Source organism: Trachemys scripta, chromosome 1 (assembly GCF_013100865.1).
Source record: "Trachemys scripta elegans isolate TJP31775 chromosome 1, CAS_Tse_1.0, whole genome shotgun sequence".
In the NCBI taxonomy this organism is placed as follows: Eukaryota; Metazoa; Chordata; order Testudines; family Emydidae; genus Trachemys; species Trachemys scripta.
The window spans coordinates 120,978,683-120,996,366 of record NC_048298.1 but is presented as its reverse complement, the minus strand read 5'-3'; the positions used below and the strand labels follow the sequence as shown (position 1 = coordinate 120,996,366).

At 40.8% G+C, this 17,684-nt stretch overlaps 1 protein-coding gene across 2 annotated transcripts in view; it reads right to left on the bottom strand.

Annotated features, from left to right (window-relative positions):
• The window catches only part of PARVG (parvin gamma), a 31,023-nt gene that overhangs the window by 10,478 nt on the left and 2,861 nt on the right, over positions 1–17,684 (bottom strand). For both annotated transcript variants that reach the window (XM_034783690.1, XM_034783683.1), the window contains exons 2-11: positions 14,546–14,642; positions 13,962–14,026; positions 10,181–10,283; positions 8,901–9,041; positions 8,391–8,506; positions 7,259–7,314; positions 4,971–4,993; positions 2,961–3,022; positions 2,795–2,863; positions 480–581 (exon numbers count right to left, since the gene is read on the bottom strand). In XM_034783690.1, coding sequence (XP_034639581.1) covers positions 480–581; positions 2,795–2,863; positions 2,961–3,022; positions 4,971–4,993; positions 7,259–7,314; positions 8,391–8,506; positions 8,901–9,041; positions 10,181–10,283; positions 13,962–14,026; positions 14,546–14,624 — 816 coding nt within the window. In that variant the 5' untranslated portion in view covers positions 14,625–14,642. The remainder of the gene's footprint in view (positions 1–479; positions 582–2,794; positions 2,864–2,960; positions 3,023–4,970; positions 4,994–7,258; positions 7,315–8,390; positions 8,507–8,900; positions 9,042–10,180; positions 10,284–13,961; positions 14,027–14,545; positions 14,643–17,684) is intronic.

Genomic DNA, 17,684 nt, shown 5'->3' with positions numbered 1-17,684 from the left:
TGGGGCCTTAGCGATGGTACCATCAAGTTAGGGTTGAGGTACATTTGTGGGACAATGTGAGAGAATCTTTGTGGCCCCTACCCTTGCTCTGTCGCCTGTGTGGCTAAATGGAAGAAGCTGTTGGACTAATATTGCATTCGCATTCCAACCCATGCACAGAGATGTTTATTTAAAGCACTTGGAATTCAATGCATTTGTCTGGTTAACAAATGCAAATAATGATCGCTTTCATTTTGTAGGATCATGGTAGATTTCAGTACAGACTTTGGGGCAGGGACTTTTTTTTTTAAATTAGATTATAACATGCTTAGAGCACTCGTGTGTGTTGTCTAAAGCTGCTATCCTGCAAATGCTTGCTCAGGCGATTAACTTTACACATTGAAATCACAGAGACTACTAACAATGGGGCTAATCATGTGCAGAAAGTACATGGAAGGTGTTTGCAGGACCAGGGCTTAAGTAAATAAATAACCACCTACCATTTCCGTAGCACAATTTGGGTTCAGGAAGAACTCCCTTAAATTCAGGAAATACCCCCCAAGTTGTCCAATTAACAAAAGCAAGATAACTCCATCTGCAAACTATAAGAAGAATCACCTGAGTATTATTTATTAAATTGGCTTTTACCAAAGCCAGGGAAAAAAAATTCAAAGAGTTTTACTCAAAGAGATAAATGTTGTTCTATGGAAAGAAGAACTGAGAATATACAGTATAAATTATACAATCTAGTGACTTATTTCCTTAACCCCAATTTATACACAGAATGTCATTTCTATCTAACACTCATAAATTCCTATTACTGTAGTAGGAATGTACCACTGTGTGGAGGATAGCAATACAAATGAGCTTTTTGAAATGTCCCATGTTTGAACAGATTTCAAACAAAAATAAATATGTATCACTACATAAAAGGAAATTCCATCTAGGATTCATGATAGCAATCCCTTCAAAAGCTCCATTCTCAGTAATTAATACTCCAGTCCCCAGCCATACAATGCAAGCCACTGGAATTATTATTGCGTCAAAGGTTTTAATGGTTGCAGTGAAGTGCCAGTTGTAGTCTAGATTTTCCCCACCCTTTCATATGCATGCCAAGAAGGAAAAGAGCACAAGGAACTTCCCCATCCCAATCTGCTTCCACTTGGTTCACCCTACTCAGAGGCATGGGAGAATCACAATCCCCACACTCTCACAAGCACAAGGACTGTTTCCCTCCCACTCATGTGTCCCAAGAGGTGCCAGTTGCACCAAAGGGAGGTGGGAGGAGACAGAGCTATAGTTCCACACCTCCTCACTGGAGTGAGCAGGCTGCACCCATCCTCACAGATGGTGCAGTGTGAACTCTTCCCTGGGCTCTGTGAGGGATGTGTCTGATGAGGTGAAACCCTGTTGGAACTCCTCCAGTGGTGGTGGCTCCACATTGTCCCCAGAGCAGGGCTGTGCCTCTGGAACGATCATGCCCTATAAATAAGGCTACGATTTTGTCACAGAGGTCGCGGAACTCACAGGATCCGTGACTTCCAAAGACCTCCGTGACTTCAGCCCTGGTGGCTGGGAGCTGCAGGGTCTTGCCATGTCCCACAGCAGCAGGGAGATGTGATGTACCCTCCCACCCTGAGGCAGCAGGCCCCCAACCCCCCAGCTCCGTGCCACCGTGGGCAGGGGGATCCCCGCAGTTCCCTGCCAACCGGGGCGGGGCAGGGGGACCCCCGCAGCTCCCCACGGTGGTGGCAGCAGGGGGATCCCCACAGCTCCCCGCCGCTGTGGCTCGGAGCTCCCACAGGTGGTGGGGTCCCCAGAACTCCCAGACACTCCGCAGTTGCCCAGCTCCTTCCCATTTTATCATGGATATTTTTAGTAAGAGTCACAGACAGGTCACAGCTTCCGTGAATTTTTCTTTATTGCCCGTGACCTGTCTGTGACTTTTACTAAAAATACCCATGAAAAAATCTTAGCCTTATCTATAAATTATGGCCTAGATTTTCAGAAGTGTCTAGTAATTTGGGTGCCCACCTTTAGACACTTTAAACGGGGCTGATTTTCAGAGGGCTGGAGATCAGCACTTTGTGAAAACCAGGCCTCTCGATCATGTCTTAAGTTAGGCACTCAAAAATCACTAGTCACTTTGACAATTTAGGCCTATTTTTTAAAAGATGCTGAGCAACCACATTTCCAACTTAAGTCAATGGAAGCTGTAGGGCAGTGGTTCTCAAAGCCGGTCCGCCGCTTGTTCAGGGAAAGCCCATGGCGGGCTGGGCCGGTTTGTTTACCTACCACGTGTGCAGGTTCAGCCGATCGCGTCTCCCACTGGCTGCAGTTTGCCGCTCCAGGCCAATGGGGGCTGTGGGAAGCGGCACGGGCCAAGGGATGTGCTGGCAGCCCTTCCCGCAGCCCCCATTGGCCTGGAGCAGCGAACCATTGCCAGTGGGTGCCGCGATCAGCCGAACCTGCGGACGTGGCAGGTAAACAAACCGGCCCGGCCCGCCAGGGGCTTTCCCTGAGCAAGCGGTGGACCAGCTTTGAGAACCACTGCTGTAGGGATTCAAGAGCCTCTGAAAATCAGGACCTACATGACAACAACCTTGGGATGGTGTTCCATACTAACCCCTTATTTTCAATTACTTATCATATTGGCATTAAAAATCCTCCAAAATTGACACTTGATGTGCCTGAACTCAGGCTATGAACGAATGTGTATATTTGCCAAGTTTAAAAGAGAAATATAGGGATTTTGGAAGTGACAGACATTAACATAACCAACAGACATTTTAACATACAGCTCAAAGAGTGCTACCTGAGAGTCAGCATCATTCACATTTAATCCTAATTTTCCAACATGTTTGTTGACAAATTGCAAAAGCACCTAAAGAATGGGAGGGGGGAAAATGGAATGTTTAGAGAATTCATTAATAACATCTTATAATGCAAATGTCAATGTCTGTTTAACATTTAAAAGTTACCTTTTTCACATCATCCAGTTTGTCCGGTGCATGTGTGAATAATTCATCAAAGGCGTCAGCTTCTATGGCAAAATATTCAATAAATGTTAATTAGGATTATCTGGAGTAACTACTAGACCGGTGGTTAAAATAAATTGAACTGGGAGGGGGGATCCCTCCCTGTATAAGCCCAGGAGAAATCGAGTTGTGGGACAGTACTGCTCCCCAATATTCTCTTCCCCACTTAATATAAGAGAGAAGAGGGAGCTGTGCTTCCCCTGACTTTAACACCTGTGTCAGACAAAATAGTTTGTTTTTATCAGCTTCCCTAATTTTCACAGGCATGGGTTCTCTTAATTTGTGCTGCCATTAGCATGGGCCCTAGGCAAGCTGAAGTTCCATGGGTCCTATACTTCATCTCTTTTCATTTGCGCACCTTATCCCTGAACATCTGCAATAAAATCAGTAGAAAATAAGGGTCATATATTACCATTCTTCAGTACCTGAAATTCCCATTGATATCAGTGGGAGTTTTGCACAAAAACTGAGGGTGGAGAATGGCCATACATTCAGTGATAGAAATATTTGCTCATAATTCTAAATCCATAGATTTGAAGGTCAGAAGGGACCATTAGAGTCTGACGTCCTGCATAACACATACCATAGAACCTCGCTCAGTAATTTCGAGTAGCATTACACATTAGAATTAGGGCTGGAAATTGGAAAGAAATTTGGACATTTTCAGTGAAAAATGGAAATGAAATTTTTGTGAATTCCCACCCCTATTTTCTGACCTGCTCTAATGAGAATTGTGTACATCTCCTCACAGTAATCCATGAACAAAATTGCTTTTGCCTGAGATGAACAAAGTTCTCCAACTCGATTAAAATCAAGGGCATTATGCCAGCGTAATTAAGAAGAGACTTTGGCTTCTATGGTGTGGATGTGAATTGAGCTTTGTTTAGAAGAGAGACTACTCATCCAAATTAGCAGCTATACTACATAAAAAGGCTCCAGTGTTGAGAACATGCCACTGGGTCTCATTCTCCCTATTCAATTGTTGGTTCAGTATTGTTAGGAAACAAAGAATAACAAATCAATAGCAGGAATGTGTGTAAATCCTACAGCATTGTCACAAACTAGAGAGCCTTTTTCTGGAGCTAAGCTTTCTGTTTTTCTTCCTTTCTTTAAGCAAGATATATTTTTTAAAAATAGATAAAGACTGAAGAGTGAATTAAGGTTTCTTCCTTTGACAGATTAATCTGCATGTTTTCTGCATTGTCTCAGCTTATAAATGAAGACCACTTAATAGAATAGCTGATAAAAAATAATGAAAATACATGTTCAATTAAATACTTTGTCTCTGCACTAGCTGTAACTGATCATATGAATTGCACAGAAGAGAATTAAAGCAGCCCCATTTATTCATTGAGGGTGAAATTTGCCCCTTTGCAGATAGCAAGGCTCAAACAGGCCTTGTAAGTCCTCAAAATGGAGCGTAGTGGTATATAAGCCTTTTGCTTGCCCTCTTCACCCAGGTGAATTTCACAATGAAATGTTTTACTTCCCTCAGTAGTTCTGATGGTGCATTCTGCTTTGGATTAACCTGGTTGTTAAGGTCTGTTATCAAGTGATAATGAAATTTCAAAACATTATTTTGCAAACTAAAGAAAACAGACCTGAATGCAACTGCCAGCAAGTCAGAAGCCCAATTCTGCAACTATTACACACATGAATAGTTCAACTGAAGTAAATGGGATTCATCTCACGTCACCGCTCCATCATTTTGCCTCCCTCGATTTTATTTCTCATTGCCAGTATGCCTTTAGGTTCTCCTGTGGGGTGATCAATTGGAACCATGAGAGGCCCAGTTCTGATCTCCTCCCAGTATTATACCATTGTAACTCCACTGACTCTCATGGGGTTAGCCCTGATTTATCCTGATGTCAGTGAGATCAGAATTGGATACATACAACTTTTGAAAACAGTATGCAGTAAAGAAACACTGAATTTGGCCTTCAGAGTACTTACTTGACTGGCCTTCTAAAGTCTCTCTAAAGATTCAACAACAAACAACAACAACAAAAAGAGAATTAGCAAAAACATACAGCAGAACTAATCCAATTTCAAAGCAAAGCATATCTGTGCCATAAGGATTCCTATGAAGTAGGAGATAGAGTACAGAACCTCACTAGTTATTTGCCAGAGGTAGCTTTCCAACAGACAGTTTTATAGCGCACTGTATTTATGTGTTCTTGGAAAAATATAATATTTTATTTGGCACACAGACTAATGCACATTTATTTTATAAGCACAATCTTCCAACGAGCTGCTCATAATACTAGAATGGTAAGTTGTGTTAACATATAAAATATAATAGTTGATGATGGAACTGTAGCAGGGAAAAACTGTTTCCCGTTCATGGCCCAACCTCCATATTTTCATTGTGTCTCATTGCTGAGCTCATGGAATAATTAGAGAATCTCACAAACTGAACAAGATCAGATTGTTCTTTCTTTAGCACCAAAATAAGGAAAAATTTCTGAACTCTGGTAACGTATTAATACAATAGCTATAAATTAGTAATATGTAAACTGGCTTTGTTTTTATACAATTGAACTTTTAACCTCAGATATATAAACCTAACATGCTTGGTTTACTAATTATGTCATTTATCAGGTCTTGCAAAGACCAATGAAAACCAGTAACAGCTCTGCAAGATGAGTAAATGCCTCTACTTCATGCAATAATTCTGTGGCAGTAGCATTTACTAAGCCCTGAAAAAGCTTAAATTACAGAACAGATTGTAACTAAACGGCAACCAGACATGATGTATAACTGTACTTTTTGGTAATAGCAATTTAAAAAAAAATTCTGATCAGGTCAATGTGTTGGTGTGACATATTGGGAATAAGTCAGTATGAACTTATGACTTTCAGTTTGATTTTTATGAACTCTTTGTATGATTACATGCTTATTGATTCTTTCACTGTATGCTGTCATGTTAAAATTACATCTTCCCTCTTTTGCAAAGGGTCTGACACCTAAGGGGTTGACTCTCAATAAGGACAATCAATAGTTTAATAACCATGCCCTAGGAGGACAGTGGAGACTACTGGCCAGAGATTACTGACTTACTAATAGCTCTTATCCATGGTAACAAATATAGAGAATGTTGAAGGCCACAGCTAGAGTTAGTTGAACACTGATTCGTTGAAATCAAAATGTTTTGATGAAAATTTTGTCAGGAAGGTTTCTAAAGTCCAGGATGGAGTTTTATGAGTGAGTGAGACATACCAACCCACCTCAGAATAGCCAATACCCTAGGGCCACCTAGGATGTTGATGACCCAGGTTCAAATCCCTGCTCCAAACCAGTGACTTAACCAGGGTGAGTGCCCTAACCTCTGGACTACTGGCTAGTATTGGGGCGGTTTATCTTTTTTCTGCCTCTCTTGTATTCATTCATAAAATATTTTGAAAAGTTGCACTTTTGATCTGGTGCAGAACGAAAACAAATTTTGAAATCTGGAAATTTTTCATAAAATAAAATTGTTGCTTTCCAACCACCCCTAGCTACGGCCCATGGAGGACTAGAGGCTGGAATAACCCCAAGGGAAGGCCAGGAAGAGACAAGGTGTAAGAAACGGCTACTAAAAGGAGACTTACTTTAGCAAGGAGGGCCAGAACCAGAAGACAAGATTGAACAGAGAAGGGTGTCAGAGGATCCTGGACTCCCTGAAGGACATTGATTAATACCAAAAGAGCTCTCAGGAAGGATGAGAAAATTGAGGGAAGGTCTTGTGTTCAGGCATTTGTTGTTTTAGATCTGAATATCTCTTGTGCTTTGTCTATGAGTAAAGTGTGTCTGGTTTAGAAGTTCCTTTGCAGAATGTGTGTGTGTTTCCCTGTTTTAAGTCTCACAATGTCCCAGAAAAGGGAAACTGTAAACCAGGGTATCAACGTGGGTGGAATTCTGGGAAGCACATGCTTAAGTTATTGGAAAAACCAAGGCAGAGCCTAGGGCAGCTAGACCATGGGATCCCACATCCCAGCAGGGGTACTAGATAAGGGGTCTGTACCCCAGGAATGTGCCAGAGAATGAACCCAGTGGCTTAAAAACATGTGGGAACCAAAGGTTGAATCCAATACAGCAGCCTGGTGTCTGGCCACAAACAAAAATTTAACCAGGGCTGTAACATTTCGTTGCTTGGGATATTTTTTTAAATAGCCACAGCCACACTATTATTTTAATAAATGAAGTGATCATTTCAATCCTCCTTTGTTACACAATGTATAAAAAAATATTTCTTCTCTTACCTGTTCTCTGTGATACATTCCACTGCATTTTCTGTCCTTAATCCTGTTAAGGTACGCTGTTAAAAGGAAAGCCAATATAGAATAATGATGTTTAACTGCAAGGGCTATACAAAGAAATCTGTAATAGTAAAGGCAACTTTTATTAACTGTTTGCTGCTATAAACTTTAAGTTTAAAATATTCACAAGTGCTTAAGTGACTTAGGAACCTAAGAGCAACTGTCAAAAATGACTTTAGTGACATTGGCGTCTTGTATGGTCAAGATCTGGATCTTCTTGTCAGAGGCTATCCATACAATAAAGCATTTAAAATCCAGACTCTCCTAGATTTAAATGTGTAGAGAGCAAGCCCAAGGCATATGCATTACATATGCACAGTCCCATGTGCAGCTCTCCAAATAGGGATTAAGCAAGCTTTAAGGGGGATACAGGCCTCATGCTGTGTTCTATATGCAAGTGAACTTCACCCACAGTTTGACTCAGTGCTCCCAACTTTCACAATTATATCACAAGTTGTGGGATATGTGATGTTTTTCTTAAAGCCCCAGATCCTAGATTCGTGTAACTAAGTGAAAATCTGTTTTCATTTCATTACCTAAATAAATAAAATTCTAAAAGGTAAGTTCCTAGCTCTCATAGGTGTGGAGAAAAGCTTGAAAATGTGACCCAAGTGCACCCTAAAGTCACAAAAATCAGAAAGTAAATAAAACCCACAAATTAAAAAAAAAAAATCTCATGATTTTTAGGCCAATCTGAGGATTTGGGGACAAATGAATTTTGAATAGTTGGGGTTATAATCAGTTATAATTTTCCATCCACCAAGAGCAACTCTGCTTTCAGTCTGAATGCCTTTTATTTTACATCAAGTGGAAACAGCAAAAGCATATCAGGAAAGTCTCCATGACAAAGCATTGTGTTTGTAGCCTCTGTAGAATGCTATCTCTGAACTGAACACAAAATGGCTGGTTACTCCTGCAACCAACAGATTTCTAGAAATTAAAAGGTGAATTACACAGAAAACAAAAGCATAACAGTTATACAGTGATATATACCACACTTTTCTTCCACTGTATTTTTTAATTTCTTGTGAGACCTCTGTAACCCCATGGCAGCAAAGGAAAGAGCCATAATTACCTCAATGATTATTACTTCCACACGAATATTTGAAGGGATAGGCAGATCCGGTTGGAAGTGCTTTGCTATTGCAATCAGAAGATATAATGTGCTCAGTAAGTCCTTCTGGAAGATGGCTGTTTCATGTAAAGAAAGCAAATTATAAGTAATCTGCAAACTCATTACAGCCTAATAGCAATACTCTGCATTCCCATTGTGCCTTCCTGAGAAAGTTCTAGTGCTTTACAACCAAAACATGAAATATGCCTCCAAATACGCTTGTGAGGAAGGGCAGATTAGTCCCATTTTATAGCTGTGGGAATGAGGCACAGAAAGATTAATGAGACCTGTTCAGGGTCAAATAGGAAGTCTGTAGTTAGACACAGGAGAACTGGGTTCAGTTCCTGGCTATATTTCAGTGCCTTAACCCCAAGATCATCCTTCCCTTAGCAGCATCATCTTAGCCCACTAAAACCCCAGAACAATATATTTTTATGAGGTAATTTCCTTGCATTTTACTTCTGCACATACAATCAATATTCCATTTCAGCTGGCTCTCTTCTAGTTGTAAACACTGGGCCACAGCTTCCAGAATAACGGCAAGTTTACGTTTCTGTTTTTTTTCTGTCAGTGCAATCTTCTCAACATCCAGCCTGAGAGATCCTAGTTTTTCTGAGATGGAGCATAGTTAAAACAAAACAAGATGGATATGTTTTAACAGTACTGTAGAGACAATACAAAATCATAGCAGAAATACCAAAAAAGTCTCGATATAAGTGATCAGTATAATTTAATAAATTATATAATGCAGACCCGAAGCCCGCAATTGGATGTGCACAGGTACTCCCTTGGGTTCATGCAGAATCTCAATGACATCAATAAGGCTCCACACATGGTTCTGATTGCAGGATTGGGGCCACAGGCTACAGGTTAATTTTTAGCCACAAGTGCTCTACACCCTGGGTTTTACCAGTGGGAACTGCAGGAATCCACTGAGTGAATTTGCCCTGTAGATTGGTATGTGTGCTAAGCACACAGCGGTTCATATAAAAAGAAAAATCTTAGTTTATAGTTGTGACACCACAGCCCCAAAGTATAAAAGAAAACCAATCCTATTCACGAGCCTGGTGGCATCACTATGATTTACGAGATTTGAGCAGAAGATTAGGAGGTGAGAGCCAATCCAGTTGTAGTCAAAGCAGAATGGAGAAGAGGGGAAAGACCGCAGTAATTAGAGGGATGGTGGGAATGGTAGACCATAACTTTAGGCTGGGCATTGATTCAAGAGGCCAGACATTCAACTAGCATAAAATTGATGTTGATCCATTGAAGTGAACATAGCCACTTTGATTTACAGCAGCTGAAGTTCCTGCCTGAGGTCTCAGACTATGGCTTTTAAAAAATATACATATTTATAATTGTAGAGGTGATTCCAGCTGGTGTTTATGGTAATATCATAAATCATATTCACTGTCATGGTTTATGATGTCATCAGCACCTCTTGGAGGTGTTATAACCTCAGACTTCAAAGTTAACCTTTTTACTCTCTATATAAACAACGGAATAAAAAGACTTTCCAAAGGGTGGCAGGGAAGTGTCAAGCACTTGTTCAGGATTGCAGTTATCACATATGGTTCACAGTGCAGTGCTCATCTCTATTTGAGTGCAAGAGGCATTAATAATTAGTAAGATACCAGCAAGCAAAGCTGTTCTTACAATTTAGTGTCTTTGGTTTTTATTTTATCTGTGAGCTTCTGCACTGAAGAGCATGAGAGATTTATTAGGGAGCAGAGCTCAAAGAAGCAACTTACCCAAGAGATGATGAAGTATCAGCCCATCAAACAGGTCTTCTTCCAGGCTTTTTACTACTATGTGTTCCTGTTTCAGGGTTGTGTTAATCCAATCTATCAAGAGCTGTAGGAAAAAATCAAACAGTCAACAATGATATCATAGAATATCAGGGTTGGAAAGGACCTCAGGAGGTCATCTAGTCCAACCCCCTGCTCAAAGCAGGACCAATTCCCAACTAAATCATCCCAGCCAGGGCTTTGTCAAGCCGGGCCTTAAAAACCTCCAAGGAAGGAGATTCCAACACCTTCCTAGGTAACGCATTCTAGTGCTTCACCACCCTCCTAGTGAAATAGTGTTTCCTAATATCCAACCTAGACCTCCCCCACTGCAACTTGAGACCATTGCTCCTTGTTCTGTCATCTGCCATCACTGAGAACAGCCGAGCTCCATCCTCTTTGGAACCCCCCTTCAGGTAGTTGAAGGCTGCTATCAAATCCCCCCTCATTCTTCTCTTCTGGAAACTAAACAATCCCAGTTCCCTCAGCCTCTCCTCATAAGTCATGTGCTCCAGACCCCTAATCATTTTTGTTGCCCTCTGCTGGACTCTTTCCAATTTTTCCACATCCTTCTTGTAGTGTGGGGCCCAAAACTGGACACAGTATTCCAGATGAGGCCTCACCAATGTCGAATAAAGGGGAATGATCACGTTCCTTGATCTACTGGCAGATATGTCTGTTATTGGAACAGAAAGTGGGAAAATAAATGGTAATACTTTACCATCACAAGAGTGCACCTTCCTCCTTTGTCTTTTGTTTTGTTTTCATCCTCCATTGAGTCTCTCCTTGTCTTTATTTTATTTTAGTCTTCTCTCTCTCTCTCAACACCATGCTCCTATTTTCTCTTTCCAACTCTCTTCTTTCTCCCTTTTCATTTTCTCTGCTCCTCCCCCACATCCGCTTTATTTTCAATTCATCTCACTAAGTGGTATATACACAGTATGAAATGTAACACCTCTTTGTGTGGTAAAAGGTGGTGCTCAGATTGTTTGTGTCCCCTCTGCGATGGTTGATAGAATGTGTTTCAGCACTTCAAAATATTAAACGCCTAACGGGTAGAATTCATTCTGTGCAGAAAGCCAGTGAAACCCCTAGGTGAATGTGTGTTACGGGTCCTCTTCTGTGCCTGATCCGCAGAGAATATTAGTCTGTTACAGCCCAGCTACAGAGATTTGGCTCTAGCTCAAGCTATGACAGCTCATGCTTTAATTCTGAAGGCCCCCAGGTCTATGGTCATGTCTGTCCCAATTAAACCCTACTTGGAGGGCTTAATTGGTGTATCAGTTTTGTGCTGTTTCTCTGTGCAGGGGTGTATGGAATCCTGAATAAGACTATTTTCCCCTCATCAGACTGTTCTGCAGGCTGAAACATTCCAGTCCATATTGTTACTCTGAAGACATGCTTCTCAAAGCAAAATATATAAAAGAAAACTTAAAAACCCTATGAGATGTTTGAAAATTCACAAGACATTAAAAAACCTCTCTGCTCTATATTGATGAGCTCTCAAAGTGTGTGTAATGCACGTTCAAAGCCAAGAGATAGCAGGATTCCACTCAGTGAACTGTGGTTATCTTCACCTAATGCCTAGAGTTCACATTCTGACGACCCATTGGATTAGTGTAGTTTGAACTGGCAAGCTGAGGGCAGTGGCATAAGCTGATGAACTGCACTGCTGAAAATAGAGTCACAAGCTTCCTGGTTCACCTGTTTTATCTTTTAACTGCCATCTCCCTGGCCTACAGCTTAGACAACATTGCCTTACCTCTAGCTACCAGGGTCTCCCCAGGCAGCCATACAAAGAAATGTATCTGAAAACCCAGGAGAAAAGAACAGGTAGGGAAAGCAAAAAAAGAATAACTGAAGCAGAAGTTTGCTACTAACTTCTTCTTGCTTTAAGCACTTCACATTTTACCTGTAGTTTAATATTCTTGGCAACTGAGAACCCCCAAAGCCACCCTGATGAGAACATTCAATTGAATCAGGAAACTAATTTAATATTTTCCACAAGTGAGTTTCTTTGCTTCTCTAAGGCAGCCCTTGAAGAGACCCTCCAAGTCTCCCATTATAATCGCCTCCTTAAAGTCTCTGTGTCAGAGCTATGAACTCTCCAGACAAGGAAGACAATGCCTCCACTCCCTGATATGCCAGAAGGCATTACTGATGGTGAGCAATATAAAGCATTCTCTTTCTTCCCCTGGCAGTGAGGAAACAGGTTAGTCAGTCAAACCCAGGTTGCACGCGCTGTAATCATGAACGGGGTCAACAGCAGAGCTCACAGGAATCTTCACAAAAACAGACTAAAGAAATCCTTTATTTTGGCAATTTGTGAAGAATGAATTCAGTGTCTTTAGTGATTCCTTCTTGCTATACCACCTCTCAAATTCTCTCGTTTATTAAAATATGGTAATGGTAAAAACCTGTTGCAAAAATTAAACCCTTCATGAACTGATTGAGAGCTCATTAGGTTTTAGGGAACATATAATATAGAACAGGAGTACTTGTGACACCTTAGAGACTAACAAATTTATTAGAGCATAAGCTTTCATGGACTACAGCCCACTTCTTCGGAGCATACAGAATATTTAAGCCTCCGAAGAAGTGGGCTGTAGTCCACGAAAGCTTATGCTCTAATAAATTTGTTAGTCTCTAAGGTGCCACAAGTACTCCTGTTTTTTTTGCGGATACAGACTAACACGGCTGCTACTCTGAAACATATAATATAGAAACACACAAACGTACGTTTAGGGCTTTGTGAATATGAGCTATACATACACACCAACACTCAAAATACCTGTCACAGTTTTAATATCTCTGTAACTGTGAAAGGTACTGGTGTGCCGCCCAACGAGATCTGCCATTTTACTGATCCTTCCAAACAGCAAGTTCAGTGTGATGATCTCCAGGAGGCTATCACATGAGAAAAGCATCTTGAATTAGGTTTGAATATATAACAAAGAAGGGGATTTTCAAAGTCTCTGTGAAGTAAGTGCTGCTGTTTAAAAACTGAGTTCATTTTACTCAATTACATTAACTAGAACCTAATGGAATTTACTGTACAATTTTGAAAGCTTTTGTTATGAATGTGAATGGTGACTTGCGTGACCAGTGTCCTCTACAGTGCTCTTCATTGCTCCCTTCAAGATGGCTTGTACTGATGGTACTGGCCACTGGTGGAGAAAGGATACTAGACTACACAGACCACTGCTCTGAGCAGTGTGGCAATTCCTATATTCCTATCACACGGTCAGGGCAGCAAACCGAAGTTGCTTTAAGGGTTAGCCTTTACTAGTAGCAAATGTTAACATTTGATTTATTTTCTTGTTTGTTAGAATCCTCTTTGATATTACACTGTCATTTTCTTTATGATGAAACTCTTGGATATTTTGGGCTCAGAAGTTATCCAGCTGGACACTTTGGACATGGACTAGGAGAAAAAAAACCCTCTCAAATGCTAGAACCCCTTCACACAACACAGCAAAAGTCTTGCCTTGTCTGAGTTAAGCATCTGAGACTTGATTCTGCCAAATGCTAAGCTCTTGGTCACAGCTCCAGCAAAGCACCTGGAAGCAAAGCACCTTTATGCCTGTGCGTAGTCCAATTGATGTCATTGGGATTACTAACCTGCTTAAGTTTTTTGCTGGTCTGGGGCTAGAGTGCTCAGTACCTTACATGATGGAGCCTGATTACACAACATTTAAAAACAAGGGTCTATGTGTAAATAATAATTTAGTAAAAGAAATGATACCATTTGTAGTTCTTCCAATTTGGGGTTATTGTAGGACGTAGGATTTATGAATTTCCTCTTTTCTCCTATAAACAGAAGTGAACAATATCCATTACTATTCTCTGATGTGACTAATGCAAGTTTTCTATAACAACTGCCCTCAGTTCAATGTCACCCCATTTTGCTAATTACAGCATGAAAAAGTGTACTCATTTGTAATTTTATAGATTTCCTATGAGGGAGAAAATGGCATATCAGATCATTACAATTGCCTATTAGAAATTATCTTTCCAGGGAATTCAAATTGATAAGACCAAAGGGACACTTTCTAAAAATAAACAAAAACACAGTTTGGTTTGGTTCTTTTGTGTGAAACGTAAACCTCATTTAGAGGATTAGCTGGAACTTGCAGTCACTCTTCATAACCCGCCTATGGAGAGTTGGAGACTAAATTCCATGCAATAGGGTTACTTACTTACACTTGATTGAACCTGGAAATAATGCTGTAAAACAAGTGAGATTCATTTGTGCTGAGAACTTCCATTTTTTTGGTTCTTTGGGTCCCTCCTCTCCCTTTCTTCATTGCTGGTTTATAAAACACATACCTTGAACAACGTCATTCTTGAGTGGTGAATGATGAAGCGCACTGGGCTGTGCAAAAGCAGTGAAAAAGTCTGGTTCCATTGTATTATTTTTTTGCTCCTAGAAAATTGAAAAAAAAAAGATATTTTCAAAATGTGCTAGAGCCAAAATGAGTACTAATGAGGGAATATGCACCAAATGAAATTATTTCTTTCAGCCATTTTTGAAGTGTTTGTGGGTGACCTACTTTTAAACATGCAGCAACATATATTTAAGCAACATTAAAATTAAAATGAAGTTAATCAGTTTTTTCCTGGAGACAAAAAGCGCTACAGTATTAAAAAAATGTTTTAACTCCAGTCAGTGCTGCTTAATCTGAATTAGATCAGCAAAATCCTATTGCAGTTCAGATGATAAATGCTTCAGCAGGAGACATTGGGGTGCAAATTATAAAAATGGTCAGCACTTAACTGTTTGAGATGAATAAACCAAGAATATAGCAGATCTAGAAGACTGTATGTATTTTAGAAGGAAGTTCAAAAAAGCTCAGGCTTTGACATTTCCCTTCCCAACCATTGCTGCCCTGAAATAAAATGGAAATGACAACACACAAAGGAGAACAGACCAAAGTATCTTGTCAACATATAGAAGACTATGGATGGGATTTTCAAAACTGGATAGGAAGAGTGGGAGAGGGTAGCAGACGCCAAAGTAGGGGTGAATTGGATAGAAGCAAAGAGGGACAAAAACAGGTTAGGGGCACAGAGGCAGAAGGGTCTATAACCACTAGAGAACATTCCCCTACATCAGAGGTGGCCAACCTGTGGCTCCCGAGCCACATGTGGCTCCCTGTATAGGCACCAACTCCGGGACTGGAGCTACAGGCTCCAACTTTCCAATATGCCCCGGGGTGCTCACTGCTCAACCCCTGGCTCTGCCACAAGCCCTGCTCCCACTCCACCCCTCCCTGAACCTTCCCCTGAGCCTGCCATGCCCTCACTCCTCCCTCTCCCCGCCCGTCCCCTTCCTTCCCCCCTGGAGCCTCCTGCACGCCAAAAAACAGCTGATCGGGAGGTGTGGGGAGGGAGGGGGAGACACTGATTGGTGGGGCTGCCGATGGGCGGGAGGTGCTGGGGGTGGGGGCGGAGAGCTGATGGGGGGCTGCTGACGTATTACTGTGGCTCTTTGGCAATGTCCATTGGTAAATTCTGGCTCCTTCTCAGGCTCAGGTTGGCCACCCCTGCCCTACATCACCTGGAATTGTATCTTTCAAAAATTTAAACGTATCAGGGAGAGCAGAATAAGTTTGTACACACAACCTTAATCCTAGAATTTCCTAACATTAGAATGCTTGACTTTGCAACCTTAACATTCTTTTAATGTAGGATTTTTTATATGTAATATAAAAGGCTGAGAAAGCTAGGCTTACTTAGTCAGGAATGGTAAAGAGCTAAAGGAAACTAAGATTTTGAAGAGTATAGTTAAAAACGGAGCAGTCTCTATTTACTTTGTCCTATAATATAAGAACAAGAGTTTAACTTATTACACTAATGGTAAGTAAATTTAAATTCACTAGAGCAGGAAATCACGTCATATACTGTAACTGGATTTTAAGGGGTTGGATAATAACATTTGTAATTGTAGTAGGCAAGCTAAAAATAGGGATATTAAAATCTTATACATCAGTGTACAAAATGATCATCTGCAGGGGTCAGAAAGGCCTACAACTTGCATCACCACCAGACATGTATAATTATTATTGCTCATTATTTGTATTACAATCGTCTGAGATTTGGGTTACATCATGCTAGACTCTGTACAAACACAGAGTAAGAGTCAGTTTCTGCCCCTTACAATCTAAACAGACAAAGGGCAGGAAGGGAAACAGCATTGTATAGGTAATCAGGTGCATTCTGGAAGTGAGGGCCACAGTTCACCTTCCTTTGAAGCATCAAATCTTAGCTATTTCTGGAGGCAGAATATCAGATATCATGGATAAATAATCTGTCCAGTATTATTAATGCTATGTTCCTATGGCCTAATGAATAGAGCACTGCATAGGGACTCAGCACTGCCATGGACCTGCTGGGTGACCGTGGGCAAGTCACTACCCTTCCCGTGCCTCAGTTTCCCCATCTGTAAAATGGGGATAATGATACTGACCTCTTTTGTAAAGCATTTTGAGACTATGGATGAACAGTGCTATATAAGAGCTAGGTATTATTATGAAGGGAAAACACATTTCCCCTCTTATTAAAAAAAGTTCCAAGTCTCAAAAATATAGGGGAAGAAGTACATTTAAAGGAAAGTGGGGCACCCTTTGTTAAACATTCACATTGTGAGAACAGAAAAACAGAATAATCAATAGGTGAGAGATCCACTGCAAATAGTATTGCACATCTGACATGGAAGACCTCTGAGGTACAGTCTCTTGCTTTGATAGCTTAAAACTCCAAACCCCTTAGAATCTCTTTCACATTTTTATCAGGGCTCCATTATAAGGAAAGTGAATGTTGCACAACACAATAGACACAAAATGCACAAAACTGCTGGAGAGAATGTATTTCATCACTATGGTTGCAAAACCAAATGCCAGCTCTGGAAATGGAGTTGGCAAAAATGAAATAATTATAAGAAATGGAGCCTTCTACTGCCTACAGAAGAGTAACAACTGAACTATTTGAGGGACGTTGGACCAAGGGAAATGAAAAATATAATTAATATAGTGGAAGATTTTCATATGCACTAGTGGAAATTAGATACCTAACTTGAAAGTCAAGGGGGGTTAGGTGTCCAACTGCCACTTTTCCCTTTAAAAATCTCTTTCTCAGAACTCTTAGACATGTGTACACTTCCTGTAATTCATACCCTATATTGCCTCAGTGGTGCTGTTCCCCCTACCTCTTATATCGGTCACACTTCCTTTAATACTTATGGTTGAAAATAACTTGGACCGTCAACAATTCTGCTTCTCTCTAATAAAAAGTTAGTAACTAAAAACACACATGGGATATTGGGGAGGCCCCCAAAATCAGACACCACCTTTGAGACCTTGGCATCTCAGTTTCCCCATCTGTGACTTGAAGAGAGTAACACCTACCACTGAGTGGTTGTGTGGAGATTCATTTGATAAGGACTAGAGAGAGGTTTCCTCTCAGCCCA